The sequence below is a fragment of the Nerophis ophidion genome, linkage group LG06 (genome assembly GCF_033978795.1).
Source record: "Nerophis ophidion isolate RoL-2023_Sa linkage group LG06, RoL_Noph_v1.0, whole genome shotgun sequence".
Taxonomy (NCBI): Eukaryota; Metazoa; Chordata; class Actinopteri; order Syngnathiformes; family Syngnathidae; genus Nerophis; species Nerophis ophidion.
Window position 1 is genome coordinate 25,102,879 of NC_084616.1, and position 18,461 is coordinate 25,121,339.

The following is an 18,461-nucleotide window of genomic DNA, read 5'->3' on the forward strand; positions in this document are numbered from 1 at the left end:
GTTAGAGCAGTGTTTTTCAACCACTGTGCCGTGGCACACTAGTGTGCCGTGAGATATGTTTGGTGTGCCATGCAAAAATGATGCAATTCCACCTAATTGGTCAAAAAATATATTTTGCAAACCAATAATTATAGTCCGTAAATAATGTTCCCTTGTAGAGTGTCTGTGTTGTCTCGAAATCAGCAGAGCAACCATGTAAATACGATGGCAGCAGGTAGATAATTGCTTTGTGAGCCTACTTAGAATAAGGGAATTATTGATGCATGGATGATTATGGTTTGAAGTCATATCCAACAATTGCATCAGGTATGGGATTAGAACAACTTTATATTGGCAATATAGCCTATTGAGTTTCATTTTTAACATTTTCTGTTGGTGGTGTGCCCCTGGATTTCTTTCAATGAAAAAAAAGGTTGAAAAACACTGCCATAGGCAACACACAGGGGAAGCTCGTTGATTACCTGTAACCTATTCAGTAAAAAGAAATATTTGTAACGCGGAATGTATTGGAAAGCATCGCTTGTCTCTCAGAATATCTCTTTTAGCCACATGTCCCCAAATTAAGGTAAGTTAACATCGTGTCAGGCAATTTCCCTGACAGGTTCATATTGTTCCCAGAAAAAGGGAGGGGAAGTGGGGAGATGCAGAGGGCAACCTCAATAAAGCTCTTTGTCTATATGTGGAAGTCTTCAAGTTTTGTAACAAATTAGAATATCTCCCGGGCTGTTTTCTTGGGGATATTACCTCAGTCACCTTCATAATAAAGTAGGGGTCCCCTGTGGAGACGCCTCAGCGTGACAAGCCTGCAACATGCGGCAACGAGTGGCAAATTAAATTACAGAAGCTGTCGGTAATGCACAGCTTTTTGACAGTCCTTTAATACATGTGTGCACAATAACAGCCTTACCAAAATGATTCCCTCAAGTCCAGCTGAAAACTAAAACAGTGATAGTGAGGTCAACATGAAAGGCTGAGCGATGGCTTAACTGCTGCTGAGATATTCAACCATGGTAGGAAGCAAAATAAGAAGAAAACTAATTACACTGGGCTCAAAGGAAAAGTACGGGTAAAGTGGAATTCTCCCGATTGCGCTGTGGGGGTGGGTTAGGGCATTTACGTGGGAATATGTTGGTTCAATTGCTAATAAAACAGTCCAACCCACATTAGAGTATTGTGCTGGGGATAGAAGCACACTCTAATCTGCACTTGCTGAATACAAAAAGTGTATATAACTAAAATGCATGCCTATATTACCAGCATGAAAAAGCTAAATAAGAATAATAGAGCCTTGGTGACTGTTTCATTTCTATTTGGAGTGATTCCGTACATTGTAGTGAAGATTCCATTCCACTCTTTGCAGGATATTAAGGAAAGTTGTTACATCATCAAGTTAGGGATAGTGCATCGAGCTTAATTAGGCGATGCTCATGCAACATCCAGTTTGATTGCAATAGAACAGAGGTCGGCAACCCGCAGCTCTGGAGCCGGATGCGAACTGAAAGTGCCGACTGATGCTGGTGCAGTTCTACTCAGCCATCATCGAGTCTATCCTCACCTCCTCCATCACCGTGTGGTTCCCTGGCGCCACAGTCCGGGACAAGCATCGAATGCAGCGCATGGTACGTGCTGCTGAGAGAGTGATTGGCAGCAAACTTCCACCCCTCCAGGACCTGTTCTCTTCGAGGACCAGGAAGCGAGTGGGTCGGATCACAGCTGACTCTTCTCACCCTGGACACAAAATATTTTCCCCTCTTCCCTCAGGCAGGAGACTACGGTCCATCCAGACCCACACCTCCCGCCATCTAAACAGTTTTTTCCCCTCGGCCATCAGACACGCGAACAATAACAGGATCTGATGGCTCAATTACAGCTCATGTTTTGCTATTCTGTGTTATATGTCTTTTATGTTGCACGATTGCTGTTGCGATCCGTGACTTGGATCATTACATGTTGTTTATTTTTCCATCTTTGTTTCATTCTCCGTCTGACCCGTTTATTTCCTGTTTTGTCCATCACTATGGTTACTCATCAGTTCACCTGCTACACTCGGTCCGCACACCTGCTTCAGTTAATCACCCTCCTTTAAAAGCCAGCCTCTTCTGTTTATTCTTTCTGGGACTCTAATTTGCTCACATGCAACAAGTAACGTCAGGTATGTTTTTCTCGCTAGCTCATTAGCGAAGCCACCTTATTGTCATCTTTAGCTCACATGCTAATCATCTTTGTTTTTACTTTTTGTGCCATCGTGCCAAGTCTTAGTTCTTTATATTTCGTAGCTTACACGCTAGCGTCTTTTGTTTCCCTTTTTATTAGCTCCAGTGTTTTTGTTCAGAGCTCACTTTTTGTTAATAAATTTGTTAGATCCTACCTTTGTTGTTGTTTTCGTCTGACGCATCCTCGAGGGAATCGAACCCGGTACCACGATGCCGAACCGGCGTAACAATTGTGGCAAGTAAAATTCCTAGTTTGTGAACCCGTTCTCAAACAATGGCAATAAAAACTTTTCTGATTCTGATTCTGATTTGGCGCCGCCCTAGTGGCTCTCTGGAGCTTTTTCAAAAATATATGAAAAAAAGAAATGATGAGGGGGAAAAAACATATTTTTTGTTTTAATTTGGTTTCTGTAGGACAGGGGTCGGCAACCCGGGGCTCCGGAGCCGCATGCGGCTCTTTGATCACTTTGATGCGGCTCAGCTTGTCACGGCCAGCTCACCTTGTCATCCTGCTTATCAAACCTTGGGACACGCCCACGGCCGCGCATATCCAGGGACGCGCCGCACGACAAAGACATGTTAGTGTCCAAGTTAAAGCGCCTGACAGCGCGACTTGAAGATGTTTCACACCAGAAGGCCGTTTTTGCTCAGAATCACAAACGGTGTGATATTGAAAACCTCCCCAAACCAGACAAACTTGTGTTCAAAACTTGGAACGCTATCCCCTACTTTTATGTGAACATGAAAAAGTATGCACAATGGAGTCCTGTCGATCTTTGGATCCACATATGTATGTGAGCAGGTCTCCCGTCCAAAGGTAAAACCCAGTAACTCAATGTTGGTCAAAACTTAGCTGATAATAACTTTGGAGTTCCTAGGTGATATGCTTTACATTAGTGTATGCGATATTGTAATTTGTTCCGTAAGTAAGCTGTTACGCTCATGGCAGGACCTAGCAACTACCACATAACCGCCTAGATACAACAGAAAAACCTAGTATCTCAAGGGACCAATCGGAGCTTCTTTGTCAGTCACTTTATTGTCTTCAATGAGACATTTGCACGGATGGGGGTCGACGGTCAACCTGATTATGTGATATTATGGCACCAGGGAATATTTGGAAGATTGGCCCAGGACGTTGCAAGCACCTTCATTAAATGTATTGTTATTGATTCTTCCCCTTGCATACTCTTTTGGGCAGATAACTGTGGAGGTCAAAATAAAAACTGGACGTTGTACACAGCTCTTGCTCAATGTGCAAACGCAGAATGGGGCCCACCTGAGATTGTGATAAAATATCTGGAGAAAGGGCACACGTTCATGAGAGCAGATTCAATCCATGGCTCAATCGGCAAGAAAATGAAAGCTCAAGAAAACATCTATACGTTTGATGACTTTGTGGATCTTTGTAAGACAGCATCAAGATAGATTGGCTTTCCTTTGTTTTCTCAAAATCAGCTAGACGTGAGTTACTAGGTTTTGCCTTTGGACGGGAAAGGTGTTCTCTAACATGAACTTTATTAAAAACAAACATCGCACAGGCCTCAGATGAGAGTTTACAATCCCGTGTGAAGATAACGTCATACAGCCCTGATGTGGAGACGCTGTGCGATTCGCTTCAGGAGCAGAAATCACATTGACCACCTATGATAAATATTTTAATTACATATAATTTTGCATATGTTCACATTTTTTAATTGTTAAGTGAAATAAACATTTTATTATTTAGGTTGGCAGCTGACTGCACGGCGCCAGTAAAAGGATGACGACACAGTGAGAGAGGACGGCATTTTTGTTTCTCTGCCAGGGGATAATTCAAGTTCGGCGTTTTGTTTTTTCATTACTACAAGGAGGACTTAAATAGACATTAAGTATTTTACTTAACCTTCAACCCGACGTCTTTTTCGGAGTTAAAAACGTTTTGTTGCATGCAGAAATTTTATTTCATTTTCTCTGCAGTCGTTCATTGATTTCATAAACGTAACCCATCATAGTTTGTTTATACATAGCACAAAGCAAAAATAAAACTTTATATGCAGTGTTATTTCATTTATTATTTTTTATTTTTTATTTTTATTTTATTTTATTTTATTTTTTTATTTTTTTGTCCTGTCCAGTTTCTCAGGCAAATCATATAGTTGATGTAGATGCCCATATCGGCTGTTGAGATTTACTTTATAGAAGAGAAATGTAGGATACTTCTCTTGTTGCATTATTTAAATTTGACTTTATTAAATGTATTTATATTATCATTTGGTGCAGCCGGGCTGGAGCAGGAAGGAATAGAAAGAAGAAAAAAAGGAAGACAGAGGGGGAAATTGTGGGGATGAGAGGGGGATTAGACAGTGTTATTTAATTTTAAATTTCAAAAGAATTTTGTGGCTCCCATTTTTTTCTTTAATTTGTGAAACGGGTCAAAATGGCTCTTTAAATTGTAAAGGTTGCCGACCCCTGCTGTAGGACGATAAACATGACACATACCTCCCTAATTGCTGTAAAGCACACTGATTATATTAAACATGCTTCAGTGATTCGAGTATTTGGTGAGTGCCGTTTTGTCCTACTAATTTTGGCGGTCCTTGAACTCACCCTAGTTTGTTTCATGTATAACTTTTCTCCGACTTTCTAAGACGTGATTTATGCCACTTCTTTTTCTGTTTCATTTTGTCCACCAAACTTATAACGTTGCGCACGAATGCACAAAGGTGAGTTGTGTTGATGTTATTGACTTATGCGGAGTGTGCTAATCAGACATATTTGGTCACTGCATGACTGCAAGCTAATCGATGCTAACATGCTCTTCAGGCTAGCTATATGTACATATTGCATTACTATGCCTCATTTGTAGCTATATTTGAGCTCATTTAGTTTGCTCTAAGTCCTCATAATTCAATTTATATCTCACGACACACTATCTTTATGTAATATGGCTTTTAATTTTTTGCGGCTCCAGACAGATTCGTTTTAGTATGTTTGGTCCAATATGGATGGCTCTTTCAACATTTTGGGTTGCCGACCCCTGCAATAGAAGAAGTAACATCTTACACAATATTAGTTTTTGTATTAAATATAAAAAATAATGCATCCAGACTAGCCCAAAAAGGAACATATGAGAGACATCTTAAGGTCAGCCAATATGGTCTTATTGTTTATTTTTAAAGAATAATCTATATTTAAATATGTGCAATACAGGTCTTTGTTTGTATCGATTGTTGGTTGATACTATAGATTTTGTATAATTTTGCAGTGGTAGTTAGGAAATTGACAAATTAATTAATGTGATGTTCATGTTCATTCAAAAGGTCAGTCAGTCTATTAATGTTTATTCTATATTGGCCTGGATGAATAAAACCCAGAAAACCATAACCATCCTTTACATTAGCTACAACTCACTCTCGTTAGTCGATATGAGAGCAGAGGATTAAGACATAACCATGGTAACCATCCTTTCAAATATTATGCACACATTGGTCTTGCCTCCTCCAGTCAGGTATTTCATAAAGGAAGTGACGGCTGCTGCGTGCACTCCAAGTCAAACTCACCAAATAAAGAAAAGCAAAGCACGGTTCCAGAAGAGGAAGGAATGAGGAGACAAAATAAACTCCAACTGATAGCATTTATTTTTCCTCACACAACACCCATAGTTTCGAATCTGTAAATGTAAAATATAATATTTGCTTAGGGTGATACATGAATCATGATCTCAATTTTACAGTTGACTTGGATCAGGAATAGAAAAAGTAAGCATGTCTCCCACCTCTGTCCGACAATCTGCTGCTTCGCCTTCGAAACGGCTCCCAAAACTGCAACCCTAATTAGCAACGTCCTACCAAAAACGCAATTGAACAGACCGACTATTAAGGGGGACTGTTAGGGAATTATTTTCCGTCCTTTGTCAGATGGATATAAATACAATGAATACACCCTGTGTTGTTTATTCACTCTCACACACACACGTATCATTTTAATGCTGTTATGAGGTACAGGCCTTTACAAAGCGATGGAGGAGAATGTATGGGAGCTATAGCACACACATGTTAAGTTTCACTTTCACTCACTTTCAATCCTTAAGATTTAGGCCCCGTTCACACTAAGCCAGCTAAGGTTATCCAGGGTAAATCCAACCTACTGTAACCTTATCCTTGCCCACACGCATACAATGGTCATTTCAGATCCCCCTCGCCCCACCGTCAAAGACCTATGGCGCACGTCATAATGCCCCCCAGTGTTGGTTTGTGTGCAAGTTCTCAAATTTAACTTCTCTGAACAATATCCAGTGTTGTGACGTATCAATTAACTGGAATCCAGTAGTAGCAAATCACATCGGAGCCATCATAAATTAATCAAATCTTTATTGGACACAAAAGTACACAAAGTGACAAAGAACATTTGACTACAATAAATCTAGGGATCTAGATATCTGTTCAGGACACACCTCACTCTTTTGCCTTAACATTGATTCTCCGTTCGTTTTTGGTGACTTTATATACTCTGGACGTAGACGTTGAGTCCGCGGAAAATAACTGATACAGTCTGCTTTGCCAGTCCAAAAACATTTGCCTTTTTCCAAAGTCTTCCCTCAATGGCCAGGTAATACAAAGTACACGCTAACTTTTTATCACATCCACGGTAGCCCGCATTCTTGTTGACTGTCCTTAGACAAATGGACAAAGTTTTTCGGTAAGTAGAATCACAGCTGACCCAGACATTGGAAGGTTCTCTTCCCGTCTGAGAAGTGTTGTATCCGAAATAGCTACAATCGCTTTCTCTTAAGGTATTCACGTGTGATTTCCACATGCGTCTGTGCATGTAGAGCAGGGGTCCGCCACCCGCGGCTCCGAACCTGCATGCGGCTCTTTGATCACTCCGACCGCCCGGAGAAGTCCAGTAGATTTCCAAATTTAAGTGTCTCTATCAGAAGTCTCCCGGGTAAACATTTTTGGATTTTCACTCAGACATCAACTTTGAGGGCGTGCCATGATGACAATGCATCTAACACCCTTTCTACATGTCATCGCGCCAGGATTTTCACCATGCTATTTACGTGCCGGCCAGCCGGTCACATTTTGGATGCGACCTCTATCTGAACGCATACGCTACTGCAAGGCATACTTGTTCAACAGCCATACAAGTCACACTGAGGGTTGCAATACAAACAACTTTAACACTCTTACTAATATGCGCCACACTGTGAACCCACACCAAACAAGAATGACAAACACATTTCAGGAGAACATCCGCACTATAACAACATAAACACGACAGAACAAATACCCAGAATCCCATGTATCATATACACCCAGCTACCACCAACCCAACCCCCTCCACCTCTCCAAGCGTCAGTTGAGGTGGGCGGGGTTGGGGGGGGAGTTGTGAAATGAAATGTGTTCACAGTGTGGCGTATATTAGTAAGAGTGCTAAAGTTGTTTAAACGGCCACCCTCAGTGTGACCTGTATTGCTGTTGAATAAGGATGTCTTGCAGTCTCTTACGTGTGTCTGCAATAGCCTCGTCAAACAATTATTTGGGCTGGCAAGCTATTTGTACAAGCTGTAGAGGGCGGTGGTGCCATCATTGTACGCCCTTATTATTGTTCATTGGGTGAACACCAGCGTACATTCAAGAGAATATTTACGCTGAAATTCGGGAGTCTACCGGGAAAATTGGGAGGGTCAGCAGGTGTGACGCTGTCAAGCGGCATTCATATAAAACTCGCGGGCCGCATTAACATTAAATTTTCATATTAAAGTGCGGGCCGCGTGTCTGAGACCCCTGGTTTATACATAGCACAAAGCAGAAAAAAAAACTCTGTATGGAGTATTATTTCATTATAAATTTCAAAAGAGTTATGTGGCTCCCATTGTTTTCTTTACTTTGTGAAACGGGTCAAAATGGCTCTTTGAGTGGTAAAGGTTGCCGACCCCTGATGTAGAGGAATGAAAAACACGGGCATGTCTGGATGACTCCCCTTCATATTTCCAGTAGTTAGCTCCGAGTTACGAAACGCTTTAATATGAAGCAGTCTGCGGCGCGTTCTTTCTGACATCACTTCCTGTGTGTGGCGTGGTCTTTCTGGCGACACTTCCCCTCCAAACTCAGTTTGTAAACGATCAATGAGTCCATACAAAGTTAAGAGCCGCAGATTCAAGAAATACATGGCTGACTCACCCATGTAAAAACTTGTCCCATAAGGTGGACCTTGAACGCTGGTTTAGTGTGGCTGAAACCGGGTTTAGGCTAAATAATTATTCGTTTAAGGGGTTATCCGGCTTACTGTAGACATAGCCTTAGTTTAGGTTTCAGTTTCAATTCACACGGAGGGGACAAAAAGCCTGGGAAGACAAGCGGCCATTAGAGAGACTGCTTCGATCTCTTGATAGCTCGTTTTCTCTCATTCGAGGCCTCTATCTCTGTTGTTTTTACTTACTCTTGTTTTGTAGAATAAATTGTTAAACTTCAGTTCTAGTCACCTCTCATCAATTTAGACGGACTTAGGAATAAAGAATCTGGGAGGACTCTGGCCTCCTAAAACACTTACCATTACTGGATATGCTTTGGTGTAAATTGTGTGATATTTTGCTCCACAGTCACAGGTATAACCCACTTTCTACATGTGTCTGCAAGATATTGGTGTGGAGGCATTCCCAGATTGCAATTGAAACCTGCGTCCAACCCTTTCCAAAATTACCAACCTATTTTTTGACAGTGCACATTGTCAATTTTTAAAAAAAACGGATGTCACTGCTCTTTCTTACAGTCAAGGTCGAAGATAAGCTGTGTATAGAGCAACCTGTGTATAGATTAACATCAAGTTGTTTCCTCCAACCATGTCGTATAATGTTGCAATGCCACTGCCTTTTCCCATCAGAGTTCAGTGGCTAATCGAATTTTATTGTGGCCCAAATCGTCGTAAAAATGCACGGATGTCCTGTATTTATTTTATATTATTTATTTTACAGATATAGAGCAAGCTGGAGGGCATGAAACGAGAAGGAAAATACAGAAGTTCCGGCGCCAACAGTCTGAACTACAGTATTTGGGCTCAGCAGAGAGGGAGGAGACTTTCTGACATAATATGTCCAAGAATGATCACATAGGTATGTCTGTTAATCTGTGACATCACTGATTCCGTAGTGTTAAAAAAAATACTTCAATGACGTGCATACAGAGTCATCCAAAACCGTGTGCAAGCTCCTGATTTGATGGTTTGGCATTATGTCACAATGCTCAGCCCAGATTCCTCAGTCTTCTCCCCAATATATAGGATACAATGTCTCAATAGCGTGCAGGGACAAAATGTACAGTATATATTTAATTTTCCAATATTTGAAAGTAAAATTCTCTTGAAGGTCAGGTGCTATTGGAAGCCAATATAAAGCATCCAGCATGTAGCATCAACTCCATTACAGCCTTTGCAACTAATGTTTTGACATTTGTCTTCATTATTATCAATGAACAGAGGCGATTGAGTCACCAGCATGCTCCATTAGCTTCCTTCATTGCACAGTTGCACAGCTGAAATCACACATTAGGGTGGATCCAATGTGAAATGACAAGTTACGGGTGCTAAGGACACAGCAGCTGATAATTTAGGCATCAGAGCAAGGTGTGACTAGATGGTTATGAAGTGCCAAGACAGAGATGGGATTTAGGGGGTTGGCCAAGAACTGCATAAGCTGAATGGAAGCTTTTTTGTGGTGAGAAGGGGGCATATGGTAGAAGCAGCCCAACATACCTTGAGAAGAAAGCTAATTTCAATCAGTATAATTAGCCTGTGGTAATGAAATAAGTCAGAGGCACTGCCACCTTCACTTAAGAGAAAATCGATTTACGTTTGGGGGAGTTTATTAAAGCTCTAGAATAATGGGGAGATAGGATAGATGGGGTGAAAGGATGGGGGTGGGGGGGCAAGCTCACATTAACAGCTAATCAGCAAAGAAGAGATAGTAACATTGGGGTAGAAGCTTGACAAAAATCTGAAAAATTATCAGTGTCAGTTTGTCGCCTTTACAGAGGTTTGTGCTCTTTGCAACTGCACAGTGGAAAGCCAGAGGATGCGAGAGCTACAGTATGCATAAAATCACCATATTTCGATGACGTATGGGCAATTGGTCAATAACGCCAATCAAAACTGGTGACCGTCCGATATACCTGAGAGAGGTGACAACAAGATCCACATGACGTTTTTGGGTGGGTAAACAACTCTGGCTTGCTGGGCTGGGGTGAGATAATCACTGATGGACATCTCTCCTCGGATGCCCCAAATGCATGCTGGGTGCTGCGGTTGCCGCTTGCTCATTTATCCAGCCGTCTGGCCAACTCACCTGGAGTGATGGGGGAGACGTCAGGAAGGCAGGCTGCTATTTCACGGCCTGTTAAGCGCTAATTCCGCAACATGCCCTGCGCTCCAATTTTAGGGAACAGGGAGCATTACCACCCAGCTCAAGGTTCTGTCTGTCTGGATGGTGGACTTTGAGGGTAGTGGAGGGTGGAGGAGAGAAAGGGCAGTAGGGAGAGAGAGAAGTAGAGGAGAAAAAAGGGCTGTGACATATTTGGTGAAGAATTAAAAGATTGAGAGACCAAAGACACACAGGGGAAGGAAGAGACTTAACACCGTAAAATGTTGAGATCGAAAGAGGAGGGGGCGAAGCCTACACAGGTTGCTGAGGCAGCACTACAAAGCGAACAGTACAGACTATCTACTTTTACCATGCTAGGCTGCTTTAAGCAGCCCTCAGAAAATGCGTCGGTGTCAATTCCTCTTATGCCCTGCAACACATCACTGGACATCACAAGCTTAACCGACATCTTCGCTGTCCACATAACTTGGCTGATGTAATGTCTATGGACTTATCTTAAGTACTGAATGTCCGGTACATTGGCTGCTGTGTTGTAGTACACAAGCTACAACACATTGTGTAGGCATATAAAGTATCTATCCGAGAAAAAAGAACATTCACCAAAAGGAGGTAATGTTTTAACTAGGGTTGTCAAATGCTACTTTTTTTTATCAGATTGATCACATTTTGGAATTTGGATTCATCATGATTAATCACAGGTAATTACTCGCTTGCATTATTAAAATGTGCTCAAAAAAAAAACCCTGATATTTGAACACAAATACGATTGTACTGTCCAAATGTCATCCAGGAACCTTTCAAACATTTTACTTGAATGCATGTCATTTATTTGCACAAAACTTGGTAACAGTTTTATCTGAAGTTCTTTCAGAATTGATTTTGTTGTGAAAGTCGGGGTCTCCTCAACCTTTTGTGTACTGATGTATGCATTGATCTGATCAATGACCGTATAACTGTAAAGGTAAAATAGCTTGTACGATTCTAAGGAAGTTAGTGCGAAGAACAAGAAGTGGATTGCCAAATCAGAGAAACAAACCATTAACAACATGTTTTACATGTTAGCAGCCTCCCCAGCAGCGGCGTCAGTCCCCAATACACAATATGCAGCAAGCCTCCGCAACATGCAGCCACAAATGTCCAAACGAAGAACATGTATCCATAAAACTATTGAGAAGCTGCAAAAGTTGTTTGACCTTTATCTGTTTCTTCTGACTGTCTGGTCCTGACTCAGCAAGTTGGAATGTCGAGCAATACTTTTGGTACACAGACATACGTATCGCTGGTTGACGTCTGATCTCCCAGGTCTGATACTTTAATGTATTTGTGTGAAACGTTCTGCCGCCTGCCAAAGTTAACTGCCTATTTGCACATGCACGACTGTAACACAACGGCACAAACTTCCAAGAATGCATTGCCTGAGACATTATAGGGAATGTCTTGATTAATTCTTAATCTGATTAATAATGGCGATGGAATATACATCCATCCGTCCATTTTCTACCGCTTATTCCCTTTGGGGTCGCAGGGGGCGCTGGTGCCTATTTCAGCTGCAATCGGGCAGAAGGCGTAGTACACCCTGGAAAAGTCGCCACTTCATCACAGGTCCAACACAGAAAGACAGACAACATTCACACTCACATTTACACACTAGGGCCAATTTAGTTTTGCCAATCAACTTATCTCCCGGTGCATGTCTTTGGAAGTAGGAGGAAGCCGTAGTTCCTGGAGGGAACCCACGCATTCACAGGCAGGACATGCAAACTCCACACAGAAAGATCCCGAGCCCGGGATTGAACCCAGGACTACTCGGGACCTTCGTATTGTGAGGCAGACGCATTAACCCCTCTTCCACCGTGAAGCGCGGCAATGGAACAATCCATATTAAAACATTAATGTTTACAGCGGCATTCCTCAGTTGGTAGAGCCACCATGCCAGCAATTTGAGGGTTTTGGGTTCGATTCCAGCTTCCGCCAACCCAGTCACTGTCGTTGTGTCCTTGGGCAAGACACTTTACTCTTGCACCCAGTGCCACCCACACTTGTGTAAATGTAGTTGAAATGTAGATACTGGGTGTCACTATTTAAAGCGCTTTGAGTCTCTAGAGACAAATGTGTTGTATAAATTTAATTCATTTAGATTCATTACAATTTGATGGTCAAATATTTTTGTAATAAAAAAATCTATTTAGAGTTATTTGAAAGCAGAGACAAAATTACTTCCTGTCACTACTTTATTAAATGGTGGTATGCATTGTGACACTGCATATAAATACATACACCTCTTACGCACCTGGTGTGCCGGAGAATAAGAAGACGGACGGGAGCAGGAGGGAACATTGTTGCCAACTTTGTCGCTATTATTTAGGGAGTGGTTAGCCCCATTTAAATACAGTATGTTTCAAAATCTAGCAACAAATAGCAACTTGGACAGGTGTTGTTGTGGGGCCTTCTTCCATTAAAAATAACTCATTGATGGCTAAGTTTTAATCTGTGGCATTTTTTGAGACAAAACGAAGTGACAGAATTTTTTTTTTTTCATATCAACACGTATTTGATTTGCTTTTTATTTCTCCAATAATTGTATTCCTCTCTCCTACAGCATTAAGATTACTTGCACGTATGCACATGCATCATGGTTAATTATGCCAGACATTGATGTCATTAGCAATAGCATCCCCGTGAAAAACACTGCTGTTCAATAGTGAAATGATCCAACTGGTCATTACCAATTTTCCTTTTCGTTCAAAATGTATTGAAACATTTCAAATGTCCATGTTAGCCATGTTTACAGACTACAGTTGTTGATAATCCATCCATCCATTTGCTACCGCTTGTCCCTATTGAGGTCGCGTGGGGGTACTGGAGCCTATCTGAGCTGCATCCGGGCGGAAGGCGGAGTGCATCTTTGACAAGTCGCCACCTCATCGCAGGGCCAACACAGATGGACAGACAACATTCATACTCACGTTCACACACGAGGGCCAATTTAGTGTTGCCAATCAACCTATTCCCAGGTGCATGTCTTTGGAGGTGGGAGGAAGGCGGAGTACCCAGAAGGAACCCACGCAATCACGAGGAGAACATGCAAACTCCACACAGAAAGATCGAACGCAGGACCTTTGTATTGTGAGGCACATGTACTAACCCCTGTTTCACCGTGATACCAGTTGTTGATGATATCATATACAAAGAAGAACAGGGTTTTACAAGATGCAACTAAAATCAATCCCACAAACGTAATTTTGAAGTAAGATTAATTTTGGAGGATGACAAACTTCCATGACATAATGACCTATGAATTCATGACCTACAGTACTGAGTTTTGAAACCACTTTGCACATCCCATAAGTTACCAGTCGGACTGGTACCTGCAATGTGATGTGATACCTGAATTTTGACGTGAAGAGACACTTATTTGACAAGAAGGGCAATAGACTGTGCTTGCCTTCACTACTGCACATTGGCTCTGCTGATCTCACAGCAAATTGGACTTGTGCAAGAACGCGACTGTGGATTTACACTTGATTTTAAGTCTCTTTGCTCGACTCAGTGAACAGTCATTGTGTTTATGCATATGGATTATGCTTTGGTACAATTTTATTTGAAGGTGCAAGGAACAGACGGTGCCAGTTCAATGGGTTGACAACCGCCTTGTAGATAAACTTTTATGATGCTATGCATAGTCAAGCAAGTCCTAAAAACACTTTGTGGAAAATATGTATTTCATAATTACATTTAGGAGATATTGTTAATTAACTGATACACAATCCTGATGGCTTCATCTGACCGTGATCTTCAGCTCTCGCTGGATCGGTTCGCAGCCGAGTGTGAAGCGACCGGAATGAGAATCAGCACCTCCAAATCCGAGTCCATGGTTCTCGCCCGGAAAAGGGTGGAGTGCCATCTCCGGGTTGGGGAGGAGACCCTGCCCCAAGTGGAGGAGTTCAAGTACCTAGGAGTCTTGTTCACGAGTGAGGGAAGAGTGGATCGTGAGATCGACAGGCGGATCGGTGCGGCGTCCTCAGTAATGCGGACGTTGTACCGATCCGTTGTGGTGAAGAAGGAGCTGAGCCGGAAGGCAAAGCTCTCAATTTACCGGTCGATCTACGTTCCCATCCTCACCTATGGTCATGAGCTTTGGGTCATGACCGAAAGGATAAGATCACGGGTACAAGCGGCCGAAATGAGTTTCCTCCGCCGTGTGGCGGGTCTCTCCCTTAGAGATAGGGTGAGAAGCTCTGCCATCCGGGAGGAACTCAAAGTAAAGCAGCTGCTCCTTCACATCGAGAGGAGCCAGATGAGGTGGTTCGGGCATCTGGTTAGGATGCCACCTGAACGCCTCCCGAGGGAGGTGTTTAGGGCACGTCCAACCGGTAGGAGGCCACGGGGAAGACCCAGGACACGTTGGGAAGACTATGTCTCCCGGCTGGCCCGGGAACGCCTCGGGATCCCCCGGGAAGAGCTAGACGAAGTGGCTGGGGAGAGGGAAGTCTGGGTTTCCCTGCTTAGGCTGTTGCCCCCGCGACCCGACCTCGGATAAGCGGAAGATGATGGATGGATGGACAACCCGAAGGTAAGGGCATGCTGTGTAATAGACAATGTAGACTTGTTGTGCAGCACTACTTTTGAAAAATGGGAATAAACGCAATACTTGCTTTTTGACTTTGCCCATATTTCTGCAATAGTCTAATCAAATTTGGATGGCTGGTGAATATGGAATTATGTTTTATGGTATGGGCCCCATATCAACCTTGACCCTGATCAAGGATTCATATCAGCACACATGTCACACATGAGATGGCACAAAAGCAGTAGAAAATAGGTACATTACATTTCTGCACAATCGTGTATGTATCATACCTAATTATTGTGAAAAAAGTTCTCCTATAAATCATATTTGAACAGCATCTCATGTGAACCTAATTCCGAGTTAAAACAGCCATATTGACACAAGTGAGCCGACTAAAGCATCCATACTGCTGAAACTGTCAGATGCTGTAAAAATATGTAAGCTCTCAAACAAATGGATGTGTAAAATCCAAGCGGGTTATCGGACCACTGCAGGACCAGTGATGACACCGAGCCACTTCCTCAGAGTGACAAATATCTGAAGGAGGACAAACAGAGCGCAAAGCCCCTGCTGGGAGAAGGCCTGAGCTTTGTCTATGTCACACTGTGTGACACAAACACCACTGCCTGAAGTGTGTGCTGCATTCATGTCAGGTCTGTGTTTGTTTATTTGGGCACACATAAAGCCTGGGTACATAAATACACCTGTTGTACATCTCAACGCTTGTTCAAATGGTAGAAAAACAAAAAACAAACTTCAGCACTATTGACAAAAAAGAAAACTAAAGTTTGGCTTGGCATAGGACTGCTGATAAATCAGCAAAGCTACCTTAACATTGCATGCCACCACCACAGATCAAAGAGAAATAAGCTGGGGAGAGCCAAAAATAGATACAACTGGGTGTTTTATAGCTTATATGTGAGGTGACTTGGAGTGGGGTGAGAGAGCGCTTGCTGCTCAGTACTGCTTCGAACAAGCAAGATTAATGTAGGCTCTCTGGAGCAGCGGCAACATCCAGAGTCTTAATAAGGTACAAACAATCGGCTCCACTCCACTGGTTTCCTAGGGAAAACTATTGTTGTGCTGCTTTGTTTCCTGGTGAAGCTCCTTGGGGACAGCAGTATGCGACTATCTCCATTACAGACCAGGTAGAGCTCACTGATGGCAAAAAGGTTGCCTTTCTCTAGACCCAAGCCTTGTTTCCACCAAACAATACCGTTCAGTCCAGCTTCTCAAATATCGGTAAATAAAAAACATTTGTTGTTCCTATTTATTGGACTGTGCTTGGAATGTATGTAGTTATTAAAAGAAAAATAGTTTCTTTAAAATCAATCAATAAATGGGGTACATTGAGTGGACCTATACTCTTTAGGTCAGAGATGTCAAACTCGTGGGTGCTAGGCTCATATTTTGTGACCCTTAACTTGACCACATAGTTTTAAGTAAATGCAGCCCGTACACTCTGGGCTGTTAACCGCTAATTATACAGTAGTCCCATTGGAAAGAACACCAACTACAAAAAAATTACAGCAAAACAAACACACAATGGGCAACAAAAAGAGCAACTTCATATAAGCAAGCAGACATGTCCAAGACCATCTCCTGGGGAACTCAACATAGTCAAAAAATTCAATTTTTACATTCATATTTGCATTTATATTGACTTAAGGCCTACCATAGCCAAGTGTGACTATAGCTGTTAGTTGAAGTAGTTACCTAACTTAGTCACGTAGTTAAATCATTATTCTGAAGGGAATATTCTGTGCCTCACCCAAAATCTACCTCCAGTGGCCCCCAGTTGAATTAAGTTTGACACTTATAATTTCGGTACATTGCACTGAGGTCGGTTCCCGAATAGAACATTGTCAACGGGGAATCTCTCATAATTTCATATGATCAAAATAAAAAGCGGGGCGAAACAGGCCCAAACCTCTTCTTACAGCAATTCATTAAAACTGTAACCAAGCGACTCACCTCAACTCCTTGCACTTTCAGCTTCATGTGATCCTCCCGTGTGGTCTTCCCATCTTTCCTCTTCTTCCAACAGTAGCCATCTTTTCTGTACTTCACTTTCTTCCGATTGTACAGTATCATCGACCCATTCTGCGGCCTGCATCCGTGGAAACAAGACAGAGACCAGCCGTCAATGAGGTGAATGATTGTCAGACATAGCCACGAAACAGGCAGTTATTTCGGAATCATACAAAAAATATGCATTGTTGAAGGAAATGCAACACTGACTTCAAGGGTTTTGCAACTGCCTTTGAATAAAGTATGTTGAAACATGCATGTCGAAACCTGTTTGTGTGTACATTATGTCAATTGACTTTCATCCAACCTGCATAAACTGCATGAGTGCGAGGCTTTCGTCCTCATCTTTTACTCATCCAACCTAAATGAGTAGGGGTGTTGGAAGTCCCAAGAGAGAAGAGAAGATTCTTCCTCACACTCCATTCATAATTCATTCTCCCTCCACCAGACCACAGCCTGGAGGCTCATCATGATATAACGTAACTATTTGATGATAATCTGCCTTTCCGCTTCGATTTGTAACAGAGACATTTGGTGCTCAGTGTTGAACATTAGCACAAAGTGTAACATAAAACATTTACAACTCACTCAACAATTAGCGAGCAGTTGGACAGAGATGTGTGTGTGTTTGTGTATTGTGGCTCGGCCTCGTATCACAAGGGTGAATCCGTGCATATGCCGCACTTGCACATCAGTTTAACACCCAAATGCTCTTTTCGCGAAGACACACACACACACTGCACTCACAGCTGCTATGATTTGGAGCTCTCCCAAATGAGAGTCCACAGGGCCTTGCTGTGAATGAGCAGGAGAGGGAGAGGGGAAAAAACGAGTAACATTCATCTAGTCAGCTGCTGAGCCTGGTTACCTTTTGAGCTCGTCACTCACATGCATAAGCACAGAACACAGACACAAACACACACGCACACACACACACAACAAACACGCCAAAAAGAAAAAGTCTCATCAAAGCAAAGAACAAAAGCTGGGTAGATTTTTGTCTCAAGGAACAATTTCCATAATAAGAAACCCCAACGATTGTTTTCCATTGTGTTGTTTTTTTATTTATTAAATAATGAAATGTTTATTTATAACGGCAAGCAGCATTTTGCAAGAGTGCCTTTAGGGGCCAGGGTACGTGTTTATCTCTGTATCACTCATCAATCACTTTCTCAGCCCATTCTCAGGGGCCAGGATTGGGGCTCCCCGCTGTCTTTCCTCCGGTGCCCCAGACAACACTTTCTAATGAGAGACGCCACTCACACACAGATTTACTCCCTGCTTACTA

The 18,461-nt window shown here is 42.4% G+C and overlaps 1 protein-coding gene across 9 annotated transcripts in view; it reads right to left on the reverse strand.

The window, feature by feature from the left end:
• camta1a (calmodulin binding transcription activator 1a) overlaps positions 1-18,461 on the reverse strand; it is a 778,795-nt gene that overhangs the window by 324,035 nt on the left and 436,299 nt on the right. For all 9 annotated transcript variants that reach the window (XM_061903168.1, XM_061903175.1, XM_061903169.1 and 6 more), the window contains one exon: positions 17,117-17,252. In XM_061903168.1, the coding sequence (XP_061759152.1) occupies positions 17,117-17,252 (136 nt within the window). The remainder of the gene's footprint in view (positions 1-17,116; positions 17,253-18,461) is intronic.